This window comes from Ovis canadensis, chromosome 5 (assembly GCF_042477335.2).
Source record: "Ovis canadensis isolate MfBH-ARS-UI-01 breed Bighorn chromosome 5, ARS-UI_OviCan_v2, whole genome shotgun sequence".
Classification (NCBI taxonomy): Eukaryota; Metazoa; Chordata; class Mammalia; order Artiodactyla; family Bovidae; genus Ovis; species Ovis canadensis.
Genome location: NC_091249.1, coordinates 25,604,157 through 25,628,244, shown reverse-complemented (window position 1 = coordinate 25,628,244; position 24,088 = coordinate 25,604,157). Strand labels below are relative to the sequence as shown.

Below are 24,088 nucleotides of genomic sequence, written 5' to 3'. Positions count from 1 at the left end.
TCTGTCTTTCCTCCGCCCTCCACTTTGCCTGGAGGACTTAGGGCCCAGTGCCCCCTTGCATTCAGGTGGTGCTGCCTTTGTGCCCCATGCCCCCCCCCCAACCCCCACTGCACTCCTTTCCTCTCTTTCTCTCTCTCCTACCCCCACTTGCCATCCCAGTCAGGATCCTCCCCCTCGGCCAGCGATTCTCACCCCAGAGCCTGCATCAGAGTCCCCTGGATGGCGTGTTAGCACACAGATTCCTGGGCCTGCCCCAAACAGCATCTGCATTCCCAGCTGGTGCCCTGGTGCTACAGGTCCTCCAGGCAGTCTGGAAGTTGAGAGGCGCACACTGCTGGCCACCCAGGCAGAGGGCTCAAAGGGGAGCTGTCCTGATGGGGGCGACCCCCCCCCCCCGAGTGACCACTGTATTCTGAGAGCACAGGGCGGGTCGCCTGAGGATGGGTGGTCAGGAGGGGCCCACCATGCATCCCTGCGGTCAGGAAAAGCTTCCTGCCTTCCCCGACCCTGACCCAGGTGGGGACCATGTCAGGGTGAGGGGGGCACCCTTCTGATGTGATGATCTGGGTCCTCTTAGAGAAACGGTCGCGTGTCACACGTGCCCCCTTTCTTGGGATGAACCTAGAGTTCTGCGTATAACACGCCCTCCATCCTGCCCTTTGAGTGAGCCCTAGACCATCTCAGCGCTGCCTCAGCTGCTCTGTGCGGCTGCCTGTCCACACACTCCTCAGAGGAGGGAGACTCCGGGCCTTGGGCCTTGGGGGGCTCTGCCAATTCCCATGTTGCCCTCCTCCTGCTCACAGGGAGTTGGAAACCTAGATAGAAATCCTGCTGGCGGAAAAGCCCACCCACTTTCCCCTCAGGCCCCCTTTCCAGCTGCTGTTACTGCCTCTAGCTGCCCATCCTAAGATGCCCTCTCCTTTTCTGGGGGTCACAGACACAGGTGGCCCCTCCACCTGGGTGCACACGTGTCTGGCGGGGGTGTCCTGGGGAGGATGCTGAGCAGTGCGCTGGGTGGGACCCCAGCAGGGACTGGTGTCGCAGGCCTGGGGTGCTTGGGTGGGCTTGACGGTCTTGTGGGGATCCCTCTTGCCGGCTCTGGAGAGGTGGGTAGGCCAAAGGGTCAGGCCAGTCAGGGGCCAGCCTGGCTAGTAGGCTCCCCCTGGGTCTCCCTGCCTTCCTTGCTTGCTCTGTTTCTCTTGTTGAGTTTCTGCTCTGCCCCCTACTCCCCCTTCCATTCTTCTTGGCTGTGGCTCCCCAAGGCTGGGGAACCATAGACAAACTCCAGAAAAAATTTTTTTAAAGTTTCCCAAACTTTTCCAGATGCCAAGAAGAGGTTGGCTGGAGCAGCCCTGCAACTGCAGAGAGGGGAGGAGGAGGGAACGTGTTCCAGGCTTTTCCCCCTCTCCCATGGTGGGAAAGAGGGACCGCTGGGGGGCATGGGTTCTCCAGGACTTCACACGGCCCACCTGGAGGTCAGAGGCCCCGTTTCTTGCCCCGACCCCCTCACCCTCACCCAGAGGATCCTCACTCCTTGCAGCCAGTGCTGGGAGGCCTAGAGGCGGAGGAGAATGTCTGCGGGCCTCCAGGGAACTGCAGCATCACATTACAGGGGAAGTGACTTCTGGAGTTCAGAAGGGTGGATTCGGGATAGAGCATGGAGCACCCCTCAAGCCAAGGTGGCGGTTGCTGAGAATGCGGGAACCTGGCCCCAGGGGCTCGCTTCCCTGGAGTCTGCGGCCGGATAGGAGAACCCAGCCCTGCAGGGGCCAGAAGCGGGGGACGACAGGAGCGAGCGGTGTGTGGGGACAGTGCAGGCATGGCTGCCCTTCCCCAGGCAAACCCCCAAGGGGTGCTGCCCCCACCTCTGCTATTCTGTCCATCCACTCCCTGGACACCTCCGAAAACAAAGGCCTCTTTGTGGTCCTGGCCCACTGGCCCCTTGCCAGCCGCATTCTTTGCGTGTTTCCTGAGCACGATCCGGCACCAGCTCTGTGGTCAGCTCCTCCCCCACCGGCCCAGCTCCTGGGGCTCCGAGCAGTCTTCTCTCTGCTGCCCTGCCTGGGGTCCCCTCGCGGCTCCCAGCCCTCCAGCTCACAGATCGGTGAGAAGGAGGGGCCCTGGGAGCCTGCTGCCAGGCCTGTGGAGATGCCGCCCAGCCGGGCTCTGGCTGACCGCAGCCAGTTCCACTGGACCCTGATATTCTCATCTTTTAAAATGGGGGAAATAACAGCCACTCCATGGGGTGTCAAACAGATTAAATGTCTCCCGAACACCCAGGTCCTGCCTGCCACACAGCGGAGGCACTGTGTAACCTGAGCTCCCCACTTCTGCATTGCTTCCTCAGGGGACTGGGGGGCTGTCAGTGACCTCAGTGAATGGCTGAACAGCTCCGAGAACCTCAAGAGCCTTGTTGTTGTTTAGTCGCTAAGTCATGTCTGACTCTTTTGCGACCCCGTGGACTATAGCCCACCAGACTCCTCTGTCCCTGGGATTTCCCAGGCAAGAATACTGGAGTGGGTTGCCGTTCCTTCTTCAGGGGATCTTCCCCACCCAGGGGTAGAATCTGGGTCCCCTGCATTGGCAGGTGGATTCTTTACCACTGAGCCACCAGGGAAGCCACCAGGAGCCTTGGGTGGGAGCATTTCACTAGAGTCCTGTGGAGGACCCAGAGCTGAAGGCCTATTCCTGGGGTGTTAAGGTCAGCACCCCTGGGATTTCTCCTTCAGGGACAGAGCTGGATCTTTAGCAAGTGACTGGCCAATCCCAGGCCTGGTTCCACTCAGTGTCCCTTGCCCCTCTTGACAACCACTTGCAGTGTCAGCCTTCTCTGGGCTAGGCATGGGGCAAGGAGAGTTAGGTCTCTGAAAGTAAGGGGACCAAGGAGGGGGTGGGGCAGGGGCCCCCAGGTTGTGTTGGCTGGGCTTCTGGAGTAGAAATCGTGGATACTCAGCACATGCGCATCCATCACCTTCAGTCACCAGCCAGGCACGGTCACACACGGTCCTAATGAAGTCCTAGATTGCCGCTCTGAGTTTTCTACCCCGTCCCCCCGCCCCGTTGTTAAAAAATGTTCATAATTTGGAAAGAAAAGAAGCTTTTTACAAGCTGGCAGCTCTAGGGAACTTTCCGTCGGTCCTTTCTGGCCTCGTGATGGGTGGGGCTCACTTTTCCCTTCCCGCTCTCTCCAGCTCTCCTAATCATCACCCCTCCCCAGCCCTGCCAAGCATACAGTAGACCTCCAGCCCACTATCACCCCAAGAAAGCCGAAGTCAGGCTGAGAACCTGTGTGTGCCCTCCTGGGGCCCGCCGAGCCATGGAACAACCCGGAGGCCTGTCCCCCTACCCCAGAGGTCGCCAAGGCCGGCCTAGAGCCCTCGGATAGCGGATAGCGGCAGCTCCTGGAATCGGTGCCCGGCCCCTGGCCCGGCAGCCTGCCTGCCCTCCCCTGAGGGCTCGCCCCCTTCTCCTGCTGAGTGAGGGTCCCCGAGTTCTCCTGGAGTCCAGGGGCCCTGCTGGGGAGGGAGCGGGAGGTGCTGAGCTCACCGCCTCGGCATCTGCCCTCCCCTCCCCGCTGCTGGTGTGAGGGCCGGCCACACTCCCGCCAGCGCCTCGCTCCCTAATAGCTTTTTAAGTCCAACCACATGTGTCTGCGGAGCGAGAGCATGGAGCCGCCCCTCACAGGGCCTCGGTCCCCCTCCTTACTTGCCTGAGACCACCCTTTACTCTGAGCAGCCTTGGAGCTGGGGGAGGGGGTCTGCTTCCCCAAAGCCCATCTGCTCGCCCCCAACCCAGCTGAGCAAGAAGGGTATGGGCTGGTGAGGCGGCTGAGCAGTCAAGAGTGTGGTGTGAAGCCAGCCTTCGGGCTCTCGGTCCTGGGGGCTGGGATCCTCACTCCCTGCAAGGAAAGAGGGGCCGGCTGTCTGTGCTGGGGAGCGCTAAACAGGCAGCAGCGGGTGGCCAGCTGCTGGGTGAGGAGCCCTGATCTTTCCACTGGCCTCCCCTGCAGGGGTTTTGGGCCAGTACCTCTCTCCTGCACCCTCGCCGCACTGACCCCACTGTCGCCCCCCTGACTCATACACATGGGTTCCCTGTGCGTGTGAGTGGTCTGTGGGGAGGCCTGTGGGGTGTGGTTTCGCAGGAGGGGAGTGAGGGCTGAGAACCAACGTGCAGGCAGCCCGGGGTCCTAATGAGAAAATTGCTTCCAGCCAGGGAGCCCTGCTCCGTGGCTGAAATTGCATCCAGCCCCAGCCAGCTCCACCGCCTAGTCCCGCCCTTCCCTTTGGAAGGAGGTTGGGAGGTTGGGGAGCAGAGAGGGGGGCAGGGGGAGGAGCAGGGCTTGCACACGACTCCATCCCCCAACCCCCAACACCTTGGAGGAGTCTTCTGCCTCTCAGGGAGGAGGGGGCAGGAATGAGCTCCAGGCCGGGCTGGGCTCAGGACCTGCTGGCTCCATCCGAGGAGAGGCTGGAGGGGGACAAGGAGCTTCCCATCCCCTGCCTCCACTGCGCCCTGGAGAGGTGGGCCCATTTACAGTCTTCCTGAGAAAGGATGTGTGAAGCATTTTGTTTCCACGTAAGTGCCCTGTGCCTGTCTGCCTGCCCACGTGGAGTCATTGGAGATTGAGCCTCTCAGAGTCTCAGGGTTCGGCCCCTTTGGCCTTCCTCTTCACTCAGGGGAGCCCAGCGCCTGCCCCCAACCCTCCCCACCCCAGGCCAGGGGACCCAGTTGGGGAAAGACCAAGACTGGCTTAGCTCGATTTCTTCTTCCCATTCCTCACTCACTTGGGCCTCTGAGCAGAACAACCTATAGAACCTGTAAAGCCCAGAGCAGAATGAAAACGCACGGCCCCTTGTTCAAAAGTTAAGAAGTTCACCATCAGCCGTGGAGCCAGCCCTGCTCGAGGAAGAGCTGGTGCCCACTGCCCGGCACCCGGCTGGCTCACTGAGCTCTGGCCCTGAGGCTGACCAGCCTCAGGCCTGACCCCGTTCTGCCTGAGCAGACCAGAAGGTCCCGCCTGGTGGCTGCTCGTGAGGGAGACCCATCCGACTTTGGGGATGTCCCCTGCTCAGCTCGTTTTGGCCTTTGCTTCTGCTTCCACCGGAGACTCTAGATCACCCGTTTTTTTGGATTTGAGAGATGGTGGTCAGGGAGGAGGCCTGTGGAGGGAGGGAGCAGAGAGGAAATGGGCTACAGCTTACACGCTGAGAGATTCCCAGGGCAAGCCTCCCCTTGCCACCCTCCAGAGACCCTGCCAGTGGAACTGTGCCCCCTAAGCTAGTACCTGCCACCACGGGACCCCGCTGGCAGTGGGTCAGCCTGGACCTTCCTCCCCGCTCCCCACCGTGTGGGGCCTCGGCTCTGGCTCTAGCGAGTCCCAGTGGCTGCTATATAAGAGCAGGGAGAGAGCAGGAGTGCTTGGAGGGAGGGAAGAAGGCAGGAGGAAGGAAACAACCCCATTGTCATCCCCCAAATTACTGGCTGGGATGGCAGGGGAGGAGGCGGAAAGCCGACATTGTTTACTTAATTAAAAGTAAACAACAATTTGCCACTGCCAGCCTCCCATTAGCTGTGTGCCGAGCCCTGTGAGCTCGGGACTCGGCTTTCGCTCCCACCAAGCCGGGCTCCTGTCACCACACCCCAGCCCCCTCATCCGCAGGGCCCTGACCCTTCCCAGGCAGAGCAGTGTGTGTTGAGGCCGGTGTTGGGGGCGCATAAGCTAGAACCAGTAGTGTCTTAGAGTCCTGTGGGTCGGGGTAAGAGTGTCAAGAAGCCGTCATTTGGCAGCCCACTATGGGGTATTTCCAGGTGGCGCTAGTGGTAAAGAACCTGCCTGCCAATGCAGGAGATCCGGGTTTGATCCCTGGGTCAGGAAGATCCCCTAGAAGAGGGCAGAGCAGCCCCCTTCAGCATGCTTGCCTGGAGAATCCCACGGACAGAGGAACCTGGCGGACCTCAGTTCATAGCACTGTGCAGAGTTGGACACGGCTGAAACAACGTAGCACGCATGTGCTCCGGCGTGAGACGCCCGTGTGTGCACACTGTTAGGCCTGCCTGGTTGTGGCCCAGCTAGGTGGGGCAGGGGGCGCCATCTCACCAGCTACAAGGTCAGCTGGGCGGCAGGGTCCCTGGGGAGGGTGGCCTTGCTCCCTCCCCACCGAGGCCTCATCCACACTACCTGGAAGCCTGGGCCTCTCTGCCCCACCTCCCACTTTTTCCTTTTTCCCTTTTAGCAGCTTATAAACATCCTTCTTCCATCTTTTTGGCTCTGTTCCCAGAAGGGGGCTGTTCAGGGTTCCTGGAGGGCCAGGGAGAGAGGCAGGCTTCCTGGGCCAGAAGGAAGAAGGGCTGCTGGAACTGGGTCCCCCCACCCCCACCAGGACAGCTACAGGTGACCCCAGGAACAGGGGAGGGGGGTTGACCTGGGCTGGGGTTTAGCTGGGGACACCTAAACTCCTGCTTCTCTGGCACCCCCAAACAGGAGGGTGGTCTGATGGCTAGAGCAGTGCAGGACTTTTGCTGGCCTCTGGGGGCTGAGCAGGGCATCTTCCCAGGGGTCTGCACCCAGGCAAGTCCCCATCTCTCCTGTGGGCTTCACCTCCAGCAATGTAGAACTCAGGCTTCTTTCAGGACCTGGGCATGACTTCTGGCTCCTGACTTTTAAAGAGTGAAAGCTCTGAGCTTTCTCTTTACCTGTCCATGGGCTCCGCCCACTGCTATACTTCCTAACACCCCAATGCTTTATTAAACCATTGCTGAGCTCGAGTAGCTCTAGACCTCCTCTGGCCAGATGGGTAAGGTAGGGAGACTATCTCAGGAGAAAGAACGAGACCCGAGACACTTGGGAAGCCAAGCACTCTGGGACTTAAGCCCCAAGGGAGAGAGGTGAGGTGAAGTCCTGGTTGTAAATACACAGACTGTGGTTATCAACAGATGCCCAAGAGCAGTGGGTTCCACCACTGCCCTCGGGGGCGCTTGGCCATGGGGAGGCATTTGGGGCTGTCCCAGCTGAGGGGGCCATGATGCTGCTGGCACCTAGGGGGCGGAGGCCAGAGACACCTCCTGCTGTTGCACAAGAAGGGTCCATGGGGTGGGGGCTGAGAACCCTGGTCTGGAGTTTGGCTCTCTAAAAAGATGTAGGTACTCACTCTTCCTGAGCCGTTCTGCCCCACCCCTGTCCTGCCCCTCACCGTTTGCATCCGCTTATCTTCCTCCTCCACCGTCTGGATTCACACATCCACATGTGTGCACACAGGCACACAAGCTCGCAGCTCCCGAGATTCAACACATTCGGCTTTTCACATGCTCTCGAACACACAGAAAAATCTGGGAAGTCTGTCCCGCACTTAATTGAATTAAAGGACTGGGGTTTGGCAGGACACTGTGTGTCTGAGCTGCAGCTTCTTCTAGCCGATTTGGTGCCATACAGGATAGTCCAGGCTCCCTGAGATTCCAGCTGCTGCTGCTCCTCTCCCCTCTCCTTCCCCCACTTCCTCGCCTGGGGAGGGCGAGGTCAGCAACACCTTACTCTTCTTCCCTTCTGTCACTGCCTTGCCTTCCACTGCTGCTGGTTGAGGGGTGGGGGCGGGCCTGGGGCCTCCAGTAGAGCAGGTACCCCCCTCAGCATGAAGCCAGGGCACTGTCTGGAGCACAAGGATCTAGCCAGTCCCTCCTTCCAGGATTTCTGCTGCCGGGGGCCTGGGGTAGGAGCTGGAGAGGGCTCCTGGGGTAGGAGCTGGGTGGAAACTTCTTGGCCAAGTGTAAAGCTGCCAAGTTCTGCCTGAAAAGTCTGAGGCTTGCATCCCTGCTGAGCGGCTGGGAGCCTGCATAGACAGGGTCAGGGTGCCCATGGTGGGCACACACCGAGTGGCACACAGGACAGCCACCCCTCAGGTTCCCTGTCCCACCTGGGCTGTTAGAGGGGCCGGGGGGTGAGGGGGGCGGCACATGTGCTGCAGAGCAAAGGGATGCTCTTTACTTTCCCTCCCTCCCCACCCCTCTGCTGTCTCTCCATCGGCAGCCCCCCTTTATGAGCCCACTCTGGCCCCTTCATGGGGATCAGATGGAGTGACTTCAGGCGCTGCCTCTCCTCTGAGGGCAACCGCAGCACCAGAGCCCAGCCTTCGCTTTGAGGAAGACCTGCAGGAGCCACCCTTTCCCAGAGCCCAAGGGCATTGGAAAGTGCTCATATCTGGAATAGGCACACAGGAAACCCTGGGGCCTCACTGTGGGTAAGAGGCACCTGGTCAGTCAGCCTATGCCTCCTGGAGCACCATCTTCCAGCAGGAATCACCTCCTTTGCTCATCCCTCGGTGGGGGTCCAGCTGTGTGCAGAATCTGTCCCCCGGACTCCACAGTTAAAGAACAGCCTGGACAAGATGCTAATGTCGGGCATCAGGGTCATCCAGGGGCCCATCGGAGGAGCCCAGCCCTGCCCCACATGTGTGACCCTTGGTGCTTGGGCAAGGCAGAGGGTAGGGAGCAGCCCTTCCCCATCTGCTGGGCTGTTGCACTGGCTGGGAGGAGGACTGAGGGGACAGAGAAGTAGCTGGGCCCAGTCCGGGGGCCCTGAGAAGCGATCTGCGCTGCCCAGGGTCAGGGGGGAGGGGGCAGGCGGGCCTCACCTCGGCTAACCTCCCTGCGGAACAAAGGGGCCTTTCTCCACGCCTGCCCCGGGAGGGTGTGCCTGCCCGACTGCTGCCACCGCTGCGAGAGTGTTGGCCTGTGTTGAGGTTTTTTTTTCTTCCCGACTTTTCTCCATTTCTATCCCTCTTTTTGGTTTCTGATCTCTGACTTTCCCTCTTTTTGGTTTCTGATCTCTGACTTTTAGTCTCCATTTTTAACTTTTTGAGAGAGATGGAAAGGAAAAAAAAAAAAAGGAAGAAACCTTCCTCTCCAAACGTTTATCAGGCGCAGAGGCAGGTCTGTGTTGCCAAAAGGTGGGGGCGTCGTGGGCGTGTTGGGAACACTCCAGGGGTCACGCAGCCGCAGACTAGCCCACATCCAGGGCAGCCCCACGCTGGGGGAGGCAGGCCGGGGCTCAGAGCGGCGGCGGCGGCGGCTCAGAGCGGGCCTGAGCCCACTGGATTACCCCTCCCAGCCGTGCACCTGGCAGGCCCCCCTCTACCTCCTGCTTCTCCTCACTAGCCCATTCCCGGCCCCCTTGCATCCGGCCCCCGCACCGCAAGCTGTTCCTAATCAATGAGCACGGGAAGTTCGGCCCTCCTATCTCATCACGGGATGTGCTTGGCAGCGGCCGCAACCAGAGCTGCCGCCTCGGGCCGCACAACACGGGGTCCGAGGGGCCCAAGCGCGGCCGCGTCCTCCTGGTGCCAGCTCGGACCTTGCCGTTGTGCAAGGGGTTCCCTGGCCCCTGCAGCCCGGGGCAGACTGCGCGCAAGTTCGCCGCCGCCTCCGGGCCGGCCGCAGCCTGCGGAGGGCAGCTAGTGTTAACTCGCTGTGCCACCTAGCTGCCGAGTCGGGGAGTGCAGCACACCGCTCTCCGGGGGTGCGGATCCCTGAGCCCCACAGCCCTGGGAAGTCCCTTTCGGTACTTCAGAGCCTTGTGAGTGGGGAATTTGGCACCTGCCAGGCTTGTAGGAAATGGCAACCCACTCCAGTGTTCTTGCCCGGAGAATCCCAGGGATGGTGGAGCCTGGTGGGCTGCCGTCTATGGGGTCACACAGACACGACTGAAGTGACTTAGCAGCAGGCTTGTAGGATCGGTATCATTTTGTCCCCTTAGCGGCTTGAATTGTCCCAGCCCTGAGTCTGGGGAGCTGCCTCCTACACCAGCCACTGTACTCCGTGCAGAAGATGCTGCTCCGCTCTTCTTTAGTATCCCCGCTGACCCTGAAATATATTCCCAGAAGCTGACCCCCTTACCCCATCAGTAGCTCTCTATGTGTGCTTGGCGCTTTGTAGTGCATAAAACCTTCCCGCTTCATTCACTGTAAAAACTCCTGCTCACGTCTCCCTGTGCCCTCTGAGGCAAGCCTGGGGTTGTGTTGCACAGATACAACACAGGAGGTCCAGGAGACACACTGGGGGCCTAATAACAGCAGGTCTAGAATTTGGACCCCAGGCTCCTGATTCTAAGCCCAGGGCTCCTTCCAGCAGCCAGAGAGGTCTCAGCCTTCAGGGAGGTCACCCACCTGCCCACCGATTCAACCTTGCCTGGGACCTTAGGGCTCCGAGTTGGAGGTTGGCAAATTAACAAATTCCTCATGTTTTGTCTGGGCAGCTCTTGACGGTGGCTGCCTTAAAGGCCTCCAGGGTGGGGAGGCCTGTGAGAGCGCTCCTCTGCCCTTCCCTTCTCAGGGAGACTCTTGTTCCTTCCTGTGGTCAGTCCAGAACTCGGGCATGGAGGCCAGTGTGTCCAGCCCTGCATCCAGACCCAGTTGGGCTTTACAGGAGTGTTAGCTGTTTTAGGTGTTCCCAGTCAGTTCCTTGGGTATGTGTGTCGAGGTTTGGGACTTCAGGAAAGATGTGCTCTCAGGAGAGGCGAGGGGCCAGCTAGTTGTCTCCTGGATGGTCCGTGTGCCCCTCTGTCCATGGGATTCTCCAGGCAAGAATACTGGAGTGGCTGGCCATGCCCTCCTCCAGGGATCTTCCCAACCCAGGGATTGAACCCGCGTGTCCTGCACTAGCAGGCGGGTTCCTTACGCTGAGCCACCTGGAAAGCCCGCGTGGTCTGTGTAGTTGGAACGATTAGAGAGTTTCTTTGAGTCTTCCACTCAAATTACACTTTCAGGTGTGGGGGAGACTGCAATGAACAAAACACTGAGAGGCCTTGGACTTGAGGGCCTGATGGTCTGGTGGGGCACTCCTGGTCAGAAATCCCCAGCCTGGAAGATCTGGTGGTCAGGTTCTTAGGTCTCTCATGCTGTGCAAAATCAGAGTCCAAGTCTGACTCCCCCACACAAGGCAAGCCCCTGCCAGAGGAGCCTCCTCCAAGGTTACCAGCCTGGGTACTGGGTGCTCTCGGGAGGCTGAGGAAGCTAGAGCACCTCAGGGTGGGAAACAGGTGGCCTCTGTCTGCTTCTGCTTCCCAGAGGAGAACAGAAGTAGGTGGGCTCTTCTTCTCCAGGCCCCCAGGTCCCTGGATGGATTCTCCCAATGAAACCAATGAAAGGGGCGGTGGGAGGCAGGGCGGGACAGGATTCTGCTCACAGAGAGAGAGAGAGGGAACGTGGAGTGCAGGGAGGCCAGGGGCACTGATGCTCCCCGATTTCCACCATCCTCTGGCCTACCCAGCTGCCTCTCCAACGGGCGAAGAGGCTCCAAGTGCAGAGGCCGCCCCTGCCCAGGGCTGAAAGTGGGTTTCCTAGTCCTGGGGAGTTGATCTTCCCAGTTCCTTTTCCTGGTCAGGTATTCCTTCTCTTCATCTCCTCCTTTACCCAGAACATTGTGAAGAGTGGGCGGGTAGGGTTCCTGGGCCTGGAGTCTCCCCAGCCCCTCACCTTGTCCAGCACCCTACAGACAGATGCTGGTAGCTAGGTGCAGACCAGGCAGTTGTGTTCATGAAGCCACTCCTGGGTAATTCTAGGAAAATTTTCTCCCCTTTTGTTTTTGTTTTTTAATGTATCATTTCCTCCTTTGCTTCCTCTTTCTCTCTCTACTTTCCCCCCTTTTCCCTGCCTCTCCTCTAACCTTCTATTTCTCTGATTTTGTTTTTTTTGTGGGGGGGGCACATTTCATGCAGAATCTTAGTTCCCCAACCAGGGATTGAACCTGTGCCCTTTGAAGTGGAAGCGCAGAGTCTTAACCACTGGATTGCCAGAGAATCCCCTCTGATTCTTTCTATAGCAGACTTCTTTCTTTGAACTACTTGGCTTTGACTGATTTTCTGTCTTGGTCCCTCCCTCTCTGTCTGTTAGTTTTAATTTTGTCTTTTTGTCTGTTTCTTGCTCTTGGCTCCACTGCCTCCTTCCCTTACATTCCTACTTGTCTCAGAAATGCCCCTCAGGTGACCTCCGGAGCCTTTGCCTCCCCTTTCTCATCCCCAGTTGGCATTAGCAGCCAGAGGACTCTGTCCCTTTACAAATAATTAGACCAAGGGCAAGTGTATTGGGGGGTTGGGGGAGAAGGTGACGCCTGGCCCTGGGAGGTAGGGACACTATTAATAGCCCTAAGAGCAGCTGGGGGTGGGGGTGGCTGTCTGGCCGGGCTGGGGCAGCTCGAAGGGCCAGAAAGGGCAGCACTGGAAATGGAGTGGCCGGGGCAGGGGAGCCGCTCTGCGGGCCCCTGACCTGGACACGGCCCCTCTGCCGCGGCCCTGCCTTCTCTTGATGTGGAGGGCATTCTCCACTATCAGTTTCTATCCATCAGGTTGGAGAGGGAGGAGAAGCTTCAGGGCCGGGGGGCCACTTTTCTGGGCCCCCAGCATCACATGACACCTGGCCCCAGGCCCTCTCAGAAATGTTGGCTCCTGTTGCCAGCTGAGTCGTGGCACCAGCCTGTGCTGCCAGGAGAGGCACCCGGCCGCTTGTGTGGCCATGCCTGTGCCCCAGTGTCCTCAGCTCCCCATATGCCCAGCGCCGAGCTAGGGTGGGCAGGGCTTTGCGCTCAGCATCCTCAGCATCCTGGGGCACAAGTCTCTCTCTGCTTCCCTGTTAGGCTTGCCGTCCCTGACTGTTTCCAATGTGATGAGTGTCCTGGGACTGCGGCCGTTGTATTTGGGGAGAGATGTATGTGTAGAAGGCATTCTGCTCTGCCCTTTATTTCCCAAAAAGGCTCCCTGCCCCTCTTTGCAGAGGGTAATGGGTCGAGTCTTGAGGGAGCCCCTCTGCCCACTGGCAGTGGTCTCTGGGGTGAGATATCAAGAACCATCATCTCGAGTGCACTTGATGTATCATAGCGTATGAACTCCAGTGGGAGGGGAGCTGTGGGTTAGCCACAGCGTCCCCACCGAGTTGGCATTTGAGCTGAGCCCAGAGTAGGGTTTTAGCTGAGGGTGGCAAAGGGAATTGGCGATCACACTGGAAGGACAGCTGACATTCAGGGAACCCCTACTGTGAGCTGGACCCTGGACCGAGCACCTTGTACTCATTTTCTCACTTATTCCTCAGGCAGGAAGCCCAGGGGGCAGGCGGCATCTCCATTTTACAAATGAGGAGACAGTTCAGAACTTGGCCAGGACCACTGGGTCCATAGGTTCCAGAGCATGGATGTGAACTTGAGGGAGCCCTGCTCCACTTGGTGGGCTGGCCCCCTCCTCCCTCCATTTCCCCTTGCCCTTGGTGTGCCCCCCTTTCCCCTCTGTCCTGCAGAAGGATACCTCCCTGGATGGGAGGGGGTGCCCTCAGGGTGGCTTGAGGTGCAGGGCTCAGGGTGGAGGCAGAGGCAGGCCTGGGACCCTGCCTGCCTTTGTCTCACCCCAGGTCCCTCCCTTTACGGGAGGGGCTGTCTCATTTTCATTCCCTCTCTGTGTGAATTCTGCTCAGATGGGACTTCCTAGCCCCTGGACATCTCTGGAACATCCAGGGTGGTGTTCCTGCTCAGCCCTGGGCGTGCACGTCCACTCTGCAGACAGCCACGGAGCCCTGACATCTGGGTTGCTGGGACCAGTGTCGGGTCTCCTGCAAAGGGCAGACCCAGGAGGAGCCTGCAGGCCCACATGCAGCCCGCCCCCCCCGCCCCCAGTGCTGCTGTGAGTGGGGGCGTCTCATTTGTTAGCTACTGGGCCAGACTTGGAGAGGCAGCTGACAGGTTGATGGTCCTGGACTCTCCCTCCATCAGCCGCTGGGTGCTTCGCTCTGCACCGGGCTGTCCCTCCTCTCTCCTTCGCTGCACATTCTCTGCCATGCCTGGGGGAGGAGCAGCTGGGCCCCCAGCCCCCATGCTCCAGTGCCCAGGCCCCGGCTCTAGCTCTCCCTGGGCTGGCGCAGTGCTAACGGTTTCCCCTGGCAGGTGCAGGGCAGGGAACGCTGCGCAGCTCACACCAGGGAGCAGCCTCGGGGCTTGGAGCCACCTGCCTGAACCCAGCCTTCAGATCCACTCTGCTACTCCTCTGGGCACCGCATAAGCCCCTGGACTTGCCTTCTCCTCCCTTCCGCCAGCTCCCCTGCCAGGCCATAGCCCTGCTGTAGCCAGACTCGGCCCTTGCTCCCTAGGGGACCCCCATAGCAGCTGTGGAGGCAGGGTGGGTTGAGGAGGAAAAGCAGTGCCACCGGGTCAGAGATGAGAGCAGAGTGTCCCGTCTTGAGTCTATTGGTCCTGGCCTGCGGGATCCCTGTGGCCTGACCTGCTGTCCCCACCCCCACCCCCAATGGCCTTCCTTGAATCTAGGCCCCAGGGGCAGCTGGGGTGGATCTAGACCACGTGTGTGTCGAGGCTGTAACTTGGTCTCTTTCTCTTTGCTGTCACTGTCTCTTCCTCCCCGCAACAGGTGACCCTAGTCAAAAGCTTGAGCCCCTTTGGCTCCATGAGGGGAGGGGAAGTGAGAGAGGAGAGGAGGGTGATGGGGCAGGGGGTAGGGACAGTCTCCCTGCCTTGCCCCTGCCCACACCCCCACCCACAGCTTCAGAGCTGTGCTTCCTGGTCAGGCTTCTTTCTCCAGCCTTGTGGGATCTAAGATGACAGAGGAGGGAAAAACCCCAGGACGGCCCCAGGTCCTCTGAGCATACACACTGGCTCATGGAGGTGGTTGAGGGAAATGGGGGGAAGATCGAAAAGGCCCCTGGGCCCAGCCTGGTCGAGCCCAGCCTCCTCTGTCCTCTGGCTGCCCTGCATTCCCAAGGACTTCCTCGGTCTCAAGTCTTCTGTTTGCAGAGACAGGGAGACCCCCTCTGTGACCTATTCCCCTAGCCCCCCATCCATCTACTGCTCCCCTCCTCAGGGTGTCTCAGATTCTCAGACTTGGGTTTCAGGAGACACAATAGTTACATTCTCCAGCTCTGATTGCTGCAGGCCAGGCCTCAGCTCCCCTTGAGATTGGGTTTCTCCTGCCCTGGATGCTCCTCAGTTGCAAAGAGAGGGTGTGTGTGTGTGTGTGTGTGCAGGTGGGCAGGGGGAAGAGGTGTGCCACACTGGGCAGGGCCAGGGATCAGCTCCAGAACTGGTCCTTCAGAGTATGGCACCCCCAGAACAGAGCACACCCTTGCCTGCTTCTCCAACCTCAGGCCTGGGGAGAGCTGGGGGAGGGGAAGGGCAGGCATGCCTAGAGGGCTGGCCTCCCCACCAACCCTCAAAGGCCAATGGTCTGGATAGAGCCAAAGGAGGTTCCTCTTAGCAGTGAGCGTGCTGACCACCGCTCTCGGCACACCAACTCACCCCATCCCTGCTGGACAGCATCAGATGGTTGGTGGCATCTGTGTGTGTGTGTGTGTGTGTGTGTGTGTGTCTGGATGTAAAGCAAATGTGCGCCCTAGTACATACACGTGCCTGGGTACGCATGTGTTGGTGCGGTTGTGCCTGCGCGCCCCTCTCAGCCCCCCCAAAAAATGCACTCAGTCTGTGATGTGCGTGGGGGCAGCCAACCGGTGAATTGCATGTGGCCTGTTTCTCGGAGAGAAGTTCTTTGGGGCGGGCGCCGAGGCGGAGCGTGTGCTGCCGTGAGCAGGAATCCCTCCCTCACCTAGCGGGAGCCATAAATATCTCCCTGTCTATGGCTGGGAGTATATATGTTAAAAACATGCTGTCGGTTGGAGTTTCTGTGTGGTTCTGGGCTCCTTCTGGCTGCTGGAGCTTCCCCTCTTACAGCTCTGATGAAGAGGCAGAGGGCTCTCCGAAGCACACACGTGTGCACACGTACACACTTGTGCAAGCAGGCAGGACTGGGAGAGGAAAGGGGCCCAAAGAGAGGGAAAGCGAGGGAGAAGGAAGGACAGCGAGAGGGGCATGGAGCCAAGACAGAGCAAAATGAGACCAGAAATAGGATTCCAGAGGGAAAGGCGGGGAGCTGAAGAGAGGAAGTCGGGGGCTTTAATAACTGAGCAGAGGTAGAGAATGATGGGGGCGAGAAGAACGATGTTTCAGGTGGTAGGGCTGTTCCAGGAGACACAGAAGAACCCTGAGGAAGAGAGGGTCCCATGCTGCCAACCTCTGGCTGAGCCTGGCCTAGGGCGGGGTGCTGCACGCGGCCTCCAGTCTACAAGCGCCGACCCGGGGGTGGGGGTGACCGAAGCCGTGAGGGGATGAAGGGAGAGCAGCCTGGGACCTGAGTGCCAATCCCATTTCAGAGCCTTGCTCTGCGGAGCCCACTTGGTCCCACACCTAGGAAGAGCCCAGATTCGTCACTCACCCCCACGCAGTCCTGCCTTCTGCCCCAGGGTGTGGACTGCACGAGTACCCCGGTCCTGAGAGGAAGCCGTGCAGCAGACCCTGCGCTCACACACGTGACGTGAGCCAGCCTGAACACAGCCCTCGCCGCCCTGGTGGCTTCAAGGACAAGCGGCAGCCTCCAAAATTCTCTTCATCCCCTGAGCCTGGACCAGGCAGAGGCCTGATGCCTGCACACCCAGGCAGCCATCCTCAGACACAGTGGCTGGACTTGGTTTTGAGGAAGCTGCATGTGATGGCTAAGTGGAAAGAGGCTTAGAGCCCAGGAGGCACTGTCTGGCCCTGGGCACCGAGATGCAGGAACATGTCACCTCAGGACTGAACGGAGCTTGCGGTGCCTCTGGCCCCTCCGTCCTCTCTACAGTCTCTCCAGAAAGTCAAGGCAGTCTTTGTCCCTGAAGAGAGTTGTAGGCCTGGGGGCTGGGGTTCAGTCAGGGTGGCCCTGAGCTGGGAGTGGGTGGTTAGGGTCCCTACTGCTTCGGTTTACCAGGCTGGAGAGAAAGCCAAGGTCGGAAATGTTGCCAGGGGACGTGGCCCTGGAAGGCTGGGGAAGCCGAGTGACAGCCTCGGGGGCGTGGGCTGGGCGGGAGAGGATAAAGGATGGAGCCGGGCACCTGCCCGCCTGGTGCCAGCCAACATTTTCTCTGCCCGTCCACCGGCCCACAGGCCACCAGCTGGCCCATTGTCCCCAGTGAGAAAGCAGACACTGGAGGGGGGCTCCCGTGTGGCAGGAGCTCACTCATGCACGCCCGCCTGGTAGGGACTGCCAGGGGACAGCCACCACGCGCTGGGTTGGGGCGAGGGGAGAAGGGGGGTGGCCAGGGGAGGCGCCCTCATGGCGCAGCAGTCAGGGCTTCTCCTGTGCTGTTGGCAGGGGGCAGTGCTCGGGGCCTGTGAACAGGAGATAAAGAGTTCAGGCAGAGGGTTTTCTCTCACTAACCGTGGATTTGTGTGTTTGTTCAGCTGGTGGCTCTGATAAGCCCCATTCTGTGAGATAAAAGCCAAGCAACCATGAGGCGGGGCCTGGGGAGGGGTGTCATAAAGGGGCCTGCCTTCTCTGTCCCAAGGCCTGGGGTTACTCCCTCCCTTCCCCAGGGAGCCTCGACAGGGAAGGGGGTCAGGCACCGGGGTGTCATGCTCCTTGGGGTGCCAGCCTGGGGTCGAGCTCCTGGTCCCTAGGGGCTGTCCAGAGCAGGCCCCAGCCCGAGGCCACAGCTCCCCAGAGTGCCCATGGCTTCAGGGAGCTGGCCTGGCGGGCTCTTGCCTCTGGGTTGGGGGGCATCTCCTCGCCCTCCACAGGAGCCTGTCCACCAGCGGCCCAGTGGCCCCCTCTCGCTGTGTGCCCACCTCCAAGCTGACTGAGTGATCGAGGGCCTGCCCCATCTCTCCCCTTACTGTCCTCTGAGGCCCGCGTCACCTCATTGGGGCAGGGGTCTAGGCGGTAAACTAACTGAGGCTCTGGGTCTGGGTCTGGCCTGAGGAGGGGCGCTCAGCCACACTGCGCGGCTCACGGGCGGCAGCAGGCTCGTGCCTCTCTGCCCCTTTTGCTCTGCACGGGCCAGGAGGGGGCAGGGGCGCCGCCTGGGCAAGACAGTGGAGCCCCAGCCCCAGCTGCCCCGCTGGCCGGGCCGGCGCCCCTGCCCTCGAGCCCGGGCCCAGGCTTCCAGCGTCCCTGCCTTTTGTCCCGGAGCCGGGCCGCGCTCGCCGGGGGCGGGCGGCAGGGGCAGTGCGGGGCGCCGGCGGGGCCGCCAGCCGTAAGATGGCTGCCAAGGGCTAAGATGGCTGCCAGCAGCGCCCGGAGCACCGCCTGCAGGCGCGTGGCAGCGGGCCTCGCGCGCCGATCCCCGCTCCTGCCTGCTCCCTTACATGGCGCTAATGGTAATAACAGCAGTAACGTTTCAGGGCAGCGTCCTGGTTCAGAAGGATTTCCTGTCTGTCGCGCTCTCCTGGAGCCCCATTTGTCTCTGCCTCTGTCGCTGGCCCACCTCCATCTCTTTGTCAGGTTCTCTCGTCTTTCTGTCCCCGGGCCGGGTGTGCGCATGCGCGTGGTTTTCTGTCTCCACCTGGCCACGTTTGAAGGGCTGAGACCACTCTTAATAGGATGGCCTCCTACCATCCCCCTCTACTCCACTGTCCCTGGCCTGGAGGGCTCTGTGGGGACTGAGTTGGTCCTGGGACAAGTAGGACAAAGCCTTTGCAGCAAAGCCTTGACCGTGTGCCCCTCTCTGGGCTCCACACACCGGTCCTGCAGCTGTGCTCTTTCTGGCTGTGAATCTGGGCAAGGACAGCCCTGAGAGACATTAGGCTTGGGGCACTGGCCCACGGAGGCCCTAAGGTGGGCCACCTACTGCCTCAACCCCTTGCCTGCTCCCTCCTGGACCAGCTAGGGCTTGAATCAGACCCAGAGAGCTGGGAATGAGCTGAGGAGAGAGCAACAAGAAAATCCACATGCAGAGAGAGGCTGCCCTTCCCCAGGGTGTGGGAGGAAGTCCCACGGGCTCTCTCCAAAGCAGAGTGCCACCACGACAAAGAAGTGGCCTGAGATGGAATTTGCCATCCCTAAAAGCGTTGCTAGGGTGGGTGCAAACGGAGGTGTGGAAGGACACGCCCCAAACACAAGGGGGTGTGGGGTCCTGTTCGCTTGTCAACCTCCATTTTCTTGATTTGTGACAGGATTCATTATTATTATCATTTGGAATTTTTAAAAAGTAGAGGCTGGCTAAAAAGGTACTCCCCTGATGGTCCAGTGGTTGAGTCTGCCTTCCAGTGCAGGGGATGCAGGTTGGATCCCCAGATGGGGAACTAAGATCCCAGGGGAACTATGATGCCAGGAAACTAACTTCATATGCTGCAACAAAGGTTCCGCGTTCCACAACCAAGACCCAACACAGCCAAATAAATACATTAAAAAAAAAAAAAGTGAAACAAGATAAAGGATGGGGGAGATGGGGCCTGAAACCATCCTGGGGGCAGCCTGTCTTTTTCCCACCGGCCACATGGATGCAAGAGGCCAGGAGCTTGGCTGAGCCATCATTGGGCCTTAGCTCTGAGAAGGCCCCAACAACTGGAGCTCTTCTTTCTTTCCCAAGTGGCTGCAGGATCCCCCCACTTCTATTTCTTGGGCCCACATCACTCTTCAGGAACCTCCTTGCTATTCACTCCCCAATGTGAGCGGTCTGACCGCAAGTTTGGTAGAGGATGGCCTCCGTGGCGACTGGGCCGGTTGTGGGGTGGCGGGTGAGACCCAGGAGGCAGGGTCACTCCAAAGAGTGGAGCGGAGCCCTGGCCAATGGCACGGCCCAGTTTTCCGAAGCCACCCCATGTGGTCCCCCCATGAGCAGCTGATCCTTTACTGAATGCCTGCCTTTCTCCTGCCCCACAACCTGCCCTGGCCCCCCTCCGCCACCCTCTCGCCAGCTGTCGTGCCCAGGCAAGCATTCTGGAGGTCCCCGTTGTGCCCCTGGCACACAAAGCTTCGAGGACCTGGGGGGCAGGGGCGGGGGGCTTTCCCAAGCTCAGCAAAATATTCACACACACACTCCACCCTGCCCCCAGTCCTCTGTGAGCTCCCACCGCACAATGGGCCCTTGTCTCAGGGCTCCCTCCGAGCAGCTGTGGCACTGGGGCATGAGACAGCCCAGACAGGCTGGCACAGAGCGGGCGACAGCATCAAGGCAGATCTCCCCCCTCCGTGTTGCCAGGCACTGCCTGTATGCATAAAGGTGAGGTGGGGGTGGCGCAGGCAGGCAGCATTGGCTCTAATTAATGAAGGGAGGGAAAGGGCTGCTCCCTCTGGAGCTTGAGTGGGGTAGAGAACGGGGGACCCCTTGGGTCCAAACCAGCTGTGCAAAGGGACAGTCGGGGGCTTCTCTCCCGGGCGCCTCCTTGCCCTGACTCTTGGCCAGGGCTGTTCACTCATGGGCTGCTCACCCCCAGGGCACTTCAGGCGGTGTTTGGAGACTGGTTTTTGGTTGTCACAACTGGGGTGCTGCTGGCATCTAGTGGGAGAAGGCCAGAGATGCTGCCCAGCACCCTGCAGTCTGCAGGGCCTCACCACAGCAGCAGCCATTCTTTCTCTCCTGGCCTCCCTGGGCTGCTCAGGAAGGGAGTGGGAGAGAAGGTGTACATAGGGCTAGAGGGGCAGCTGCTTGCCTGGTGAGCGTGGGGCACTTTCTTGACCCATCCCTACCCTTTCTGTCTCCCGCAGAATCCGGACAATCAGATAGTTCAAACCAGCAAGGAGATGCGGACATCAAACCACTGCCCAACGGTCAGTGCCCCCTGCCCTCCTGCCTGAACCCAGCCTCCCTGGCCTGCTGTGTCCACCACAGCCTCCAACCTGTACCCTTCTCTGCCCTCCCGGGCCAGGGTGGGCCTGCCCCTGCCAACCGCTTCACTCAGCTGTCCCTTGACTGAACAGAGGCTGCTGTTCCGTAGGGGAGGGCACTCATGGGGGCATACCCCACATCCATGGAGATCTAAGGGCCTCTGAGGGCCAGCCTGGAGCTGGGACATGGGTCATGGGATGGAACAAGCTGAGGGTGGGGAGGGATCGGGAGAGACAGGCAGACAGCCCCTCCTGGCTGTGCCTCGACTTGCTCACCTGCCCTTTTCCCTCCTCAGGGCACTTAAGTTTCCAGGACTGTTTTGTGACTTCCGGGGTCTGGAATGTGACGGAGCTGGTGAGAGTATCACAGAGTGAGTCCTTCCTTCTTCTGGGCCAGGGTTGGGTCCGCAGGGATGAGGGTGAGGAGGTGGGACTTGGACCCCATGGAGTCCCCCACTGATGGGGTCTCAGGTCGGGGGGGAGGCAGGCAGACTTCCTGGGACATGCTTGGCCTCATTGGCACCGGGCTGGGTGGGATGGAGGCATTGGAGAGCCCCACCTCTGACCTCCACTGCTATGGAGGAAAAAAAAAATCATAACCAAGGAATCTTCCCAACAAGCTTCAGCCAGGAGGAGGTTTCCTCAGCAGCCTTCACAGTGAACTCACCCCAGGGCTTCCAGGGAGCTGCTCCCAGCAACGAAACAGGCACCCATGCTTTCCAGACCTCATCCCACTCTCCCTTCTTCCCAGCTCCTGTTGCAACAGCATCAGGGCCCAACTTCTCGCTGGCAGACCTGGAGAGTCCCAGCTACTACAATATCAACCAGGTGACCCTGGGGCGGCGGTCCATCACCTCCCCTCCCTCCACCAGGTGAGTCCCACGCCCCGGCCTCCCTCAGCCCCGAGACGCCTCAGGTGCTCTGGGCAGCATACTTCAGCACACCATCCTCTGTGGAGGGCGCTGGCTCCAGAGCCAGGGCCTGCTCTGCTGCCCACCCCCTGAGCTTTGCGCTGGCCTCAGGGACACAAGCTCAAGCCAGGCCATGGCTCTGCCAGGAAGGTGCTCCCTGTGGGGACTGGGGAAGGCCTCTCTCCTGGGGGTGTGACCTTTGAACCCAGACAAAGAGGGGCTGGTACAGGCCTGGGGTGGGTGCTCCAGGCAGAGAGAGCAGCCTCCATCCCAACTGAGGCTGGGCAGGCCAGCAGGACTATCCCACAGTGGGCTTCACAGGCCAGAGGGGTCAAGGAACAGATGTTGGGGACATGTGTTCTAGAAAGACTTCTAGAAGCAGTGTTCGTGGGCAGGACAGTCAGTTCGAGGCTCTCCCACCAGGCTGGAGGGTAGGAGGGCCTGAGCCAGGTGGGGGATCGGCCTAAGAGGAAGGAGTGGAGTTGAGAGCCATTTGGGAGGTAGGCACAGTGGACCCCGGTCAGGCTCAGTCATGCAGGACAGAGTGTGATCCTGTCCTTTTAAAAAAAAAATGAGCATTTTGGTTCATTGTGAGGTTCAAGTATTCGTTTTGATATGTTAGAATATTACATTAAAATGTTGTGATATTTCCATAGTTAATCAAATTTTAATATAAAATAACATAGTATCACAATGACTGAGTTTCCCGTCAGCCCCTGGTGTTTTGCCGCTGGCCAGCGCCTCACTCACCTCTGGCCGTGGCAGCTGATGGGAAGTAGAAGGTGGCTGAGGAGGCAGCTGAGGGCTTGGCCTGCTTCTTGGGCTTGAGTAGCTGGGTAGATGACAGTGGATGGTCTTGTGGGCTGAGAAGGGGCTCTCAGTCTGACCTGGGCAGAGGGCACACAGCGAGTGCCCTGAGATGCTGCTGACAGCGAGAGCCCGCTCGCCACACGGAGGGCCATCAGTGCAGGCTTCCCGGGTCCGGGTCCCAGTCCAGCCACTCACCTGAGGCCCACCTGACCCCTCTCCTCCTTCCCCAGCACCACCAAGCGCCCCAAGTCCATCGATGACAGTGAGATGGAGAGCCCTGTCGACGACGTCTTCTATCCTGGCACAGGCCGCTCCCCGGCAGCTGGCAGCAGCCAGTCCAGCGGTTGGCCCAACGATGTGGATGCAGGTATGGGCGCCGCCGCAAGGCCCGACCTGGAGTGCAGGCGGCGTGCAGCCTCGTCTCCCCCTCAGTTTCCCTGGCAAGCCTCCCGTGGCGCTTCCTGCTGCCGGTGGCACTGCCTGTCCTCCCCCAGCCCGCTCTTCCAGAGGGCACAGGCCTGGAGAGCAGAGGCGAGCGGGCAGGTTGTCACGCGTGGGCAGTAGGGCCCACCGGTGTGGCAGAAGGAAAGCCCCGGCCCTGAGCCTCTGGTGCCCTGCAAGTGGGGCATGGCTTCCTCTTCAGAGCCTGCTCATCTTCCTCCTCCTCTTGGTGTTTCTTCAGGGAGGTTACCCCCCTTCTACCGTCTTCATGGTTTAAGGCAGTTTCTCAGACTGGGCGTTCTAGAACATTCCAGGGCCACAGCATTGTCTGCGGTGGGGCCGTTTTGCACCCTGTGGGGTGTTGGAGTGGCAGCCCTGGCCTCTGCCCACTAGATGCCAGTAGCAAACCTCCTCACTAGGTATGATGGCCAGGAAGGTCTCCGGACATGGCTGTGTCCTGGTGGGGGCAGAATCTTCCTGAGTTGAGAACCGCTGGTCTAAGGAGGGGCCCAGCTTCACAGAGAGGAGCAGAGCCTAGTAGCGAGTGAGCAGAATTGTTGCCAGGCCTCTCAATCCTCTCACCAGCCGCTTCCTGGTGAGAGGAGGGGCTCACCTGGGGGGCTCTCCTGTTTTGACAGGAGGTGTGGGCACGCCTGGAGAGCTCAAGTAGAATAGAGGGAGAGAGAGGGGTGTATGTGTGTGTGTGTGTGTGTGTGTGTGTGTGTGTGGTGCACAGGCATGTGCCAGGAGGCTGCCTGCAGAATGCTTCTGCCTGACATGCTGTTGGTGCAGCCTGTGTGTAGCTTCCAGGTTCGGGGGTCTTGGGGCCAGCTAGCGCAGATCTCTGTATGGGATGTGTCCGTTGTGGTTCAGCCTGGGGATGGAGGCCTTGCTCTGTGGCGCAGGAAGATGAGGGCTGACCTGATAGTCTTTTCCTTGGTATCTTCCAGATGTTGCCACGCCAGGAAGGGCCAAGCAGATGGGCAGGGGCCAGGGCTGGGGGAAAGGCGAGGCCGAAGGGCAGGGAGGAGCCTCCTCTCCCCTGCTGCCCTAGATGCAGCCTCTGGCCTTCGCTGTCTGCACCCTGGGAGGAGGAGGCCTCAGCTCCAGGCCCCGGGCTGAGCCCCTCCCCGGGCGCCCTCGTGGCCAGCAGGCACCTAAGACAGCAGGGCACAGACGTGGCCCTGGGGGAGCCTCTGGAGGGGCAGAGACAAGGGGTGGAGAGGCCCTGAAGAATCCCCAGCTGAAGTGAAGTCTTTCCTCAGGGACTGGTGTGCCTGGAGGGCCGTGTCCACTGCTGGCTCCTGAGGCGTGGGCC

The 24,088-nt window shown here is 60.1% G+C and overlaps 1 protein-coding gene across 3 annotated transcripts in view; it reads left to right on the top strand.

Annotated features, from left to right (window-relative positions):
- The window catches only part of NFIX (nuclear factor I X), a 97,107-nt gene that overhangs the window by 54,587 nt on the left and 18,432 nt on the right, over window positions 1-24,088 (top strand). For all 3 annotated transcript variants that reach the window (XM_069590837.1, XM_069590839.1, XM_069590838.1), the window contains exons 3-6: window positions 20,489-20,551; window positions 20,905-20,979; window positions 21,360-21,480; window positions 22,560-22,696. In XM_069590837.1, coding sequence (XP_069446938.1) covers window positions 20,489-20,551; window positions 20,905-20,979; window positions 21,360-21,480; window positions 22,560-22,696 — 396 coding nt within the window. The remainder of the gene's footprint in view (window positions 1-20,488; window positions 20,552-20,904; window positions 20,980-21,359; window positions 21,481-22,559; window positions 22,697-24,088) is intronic.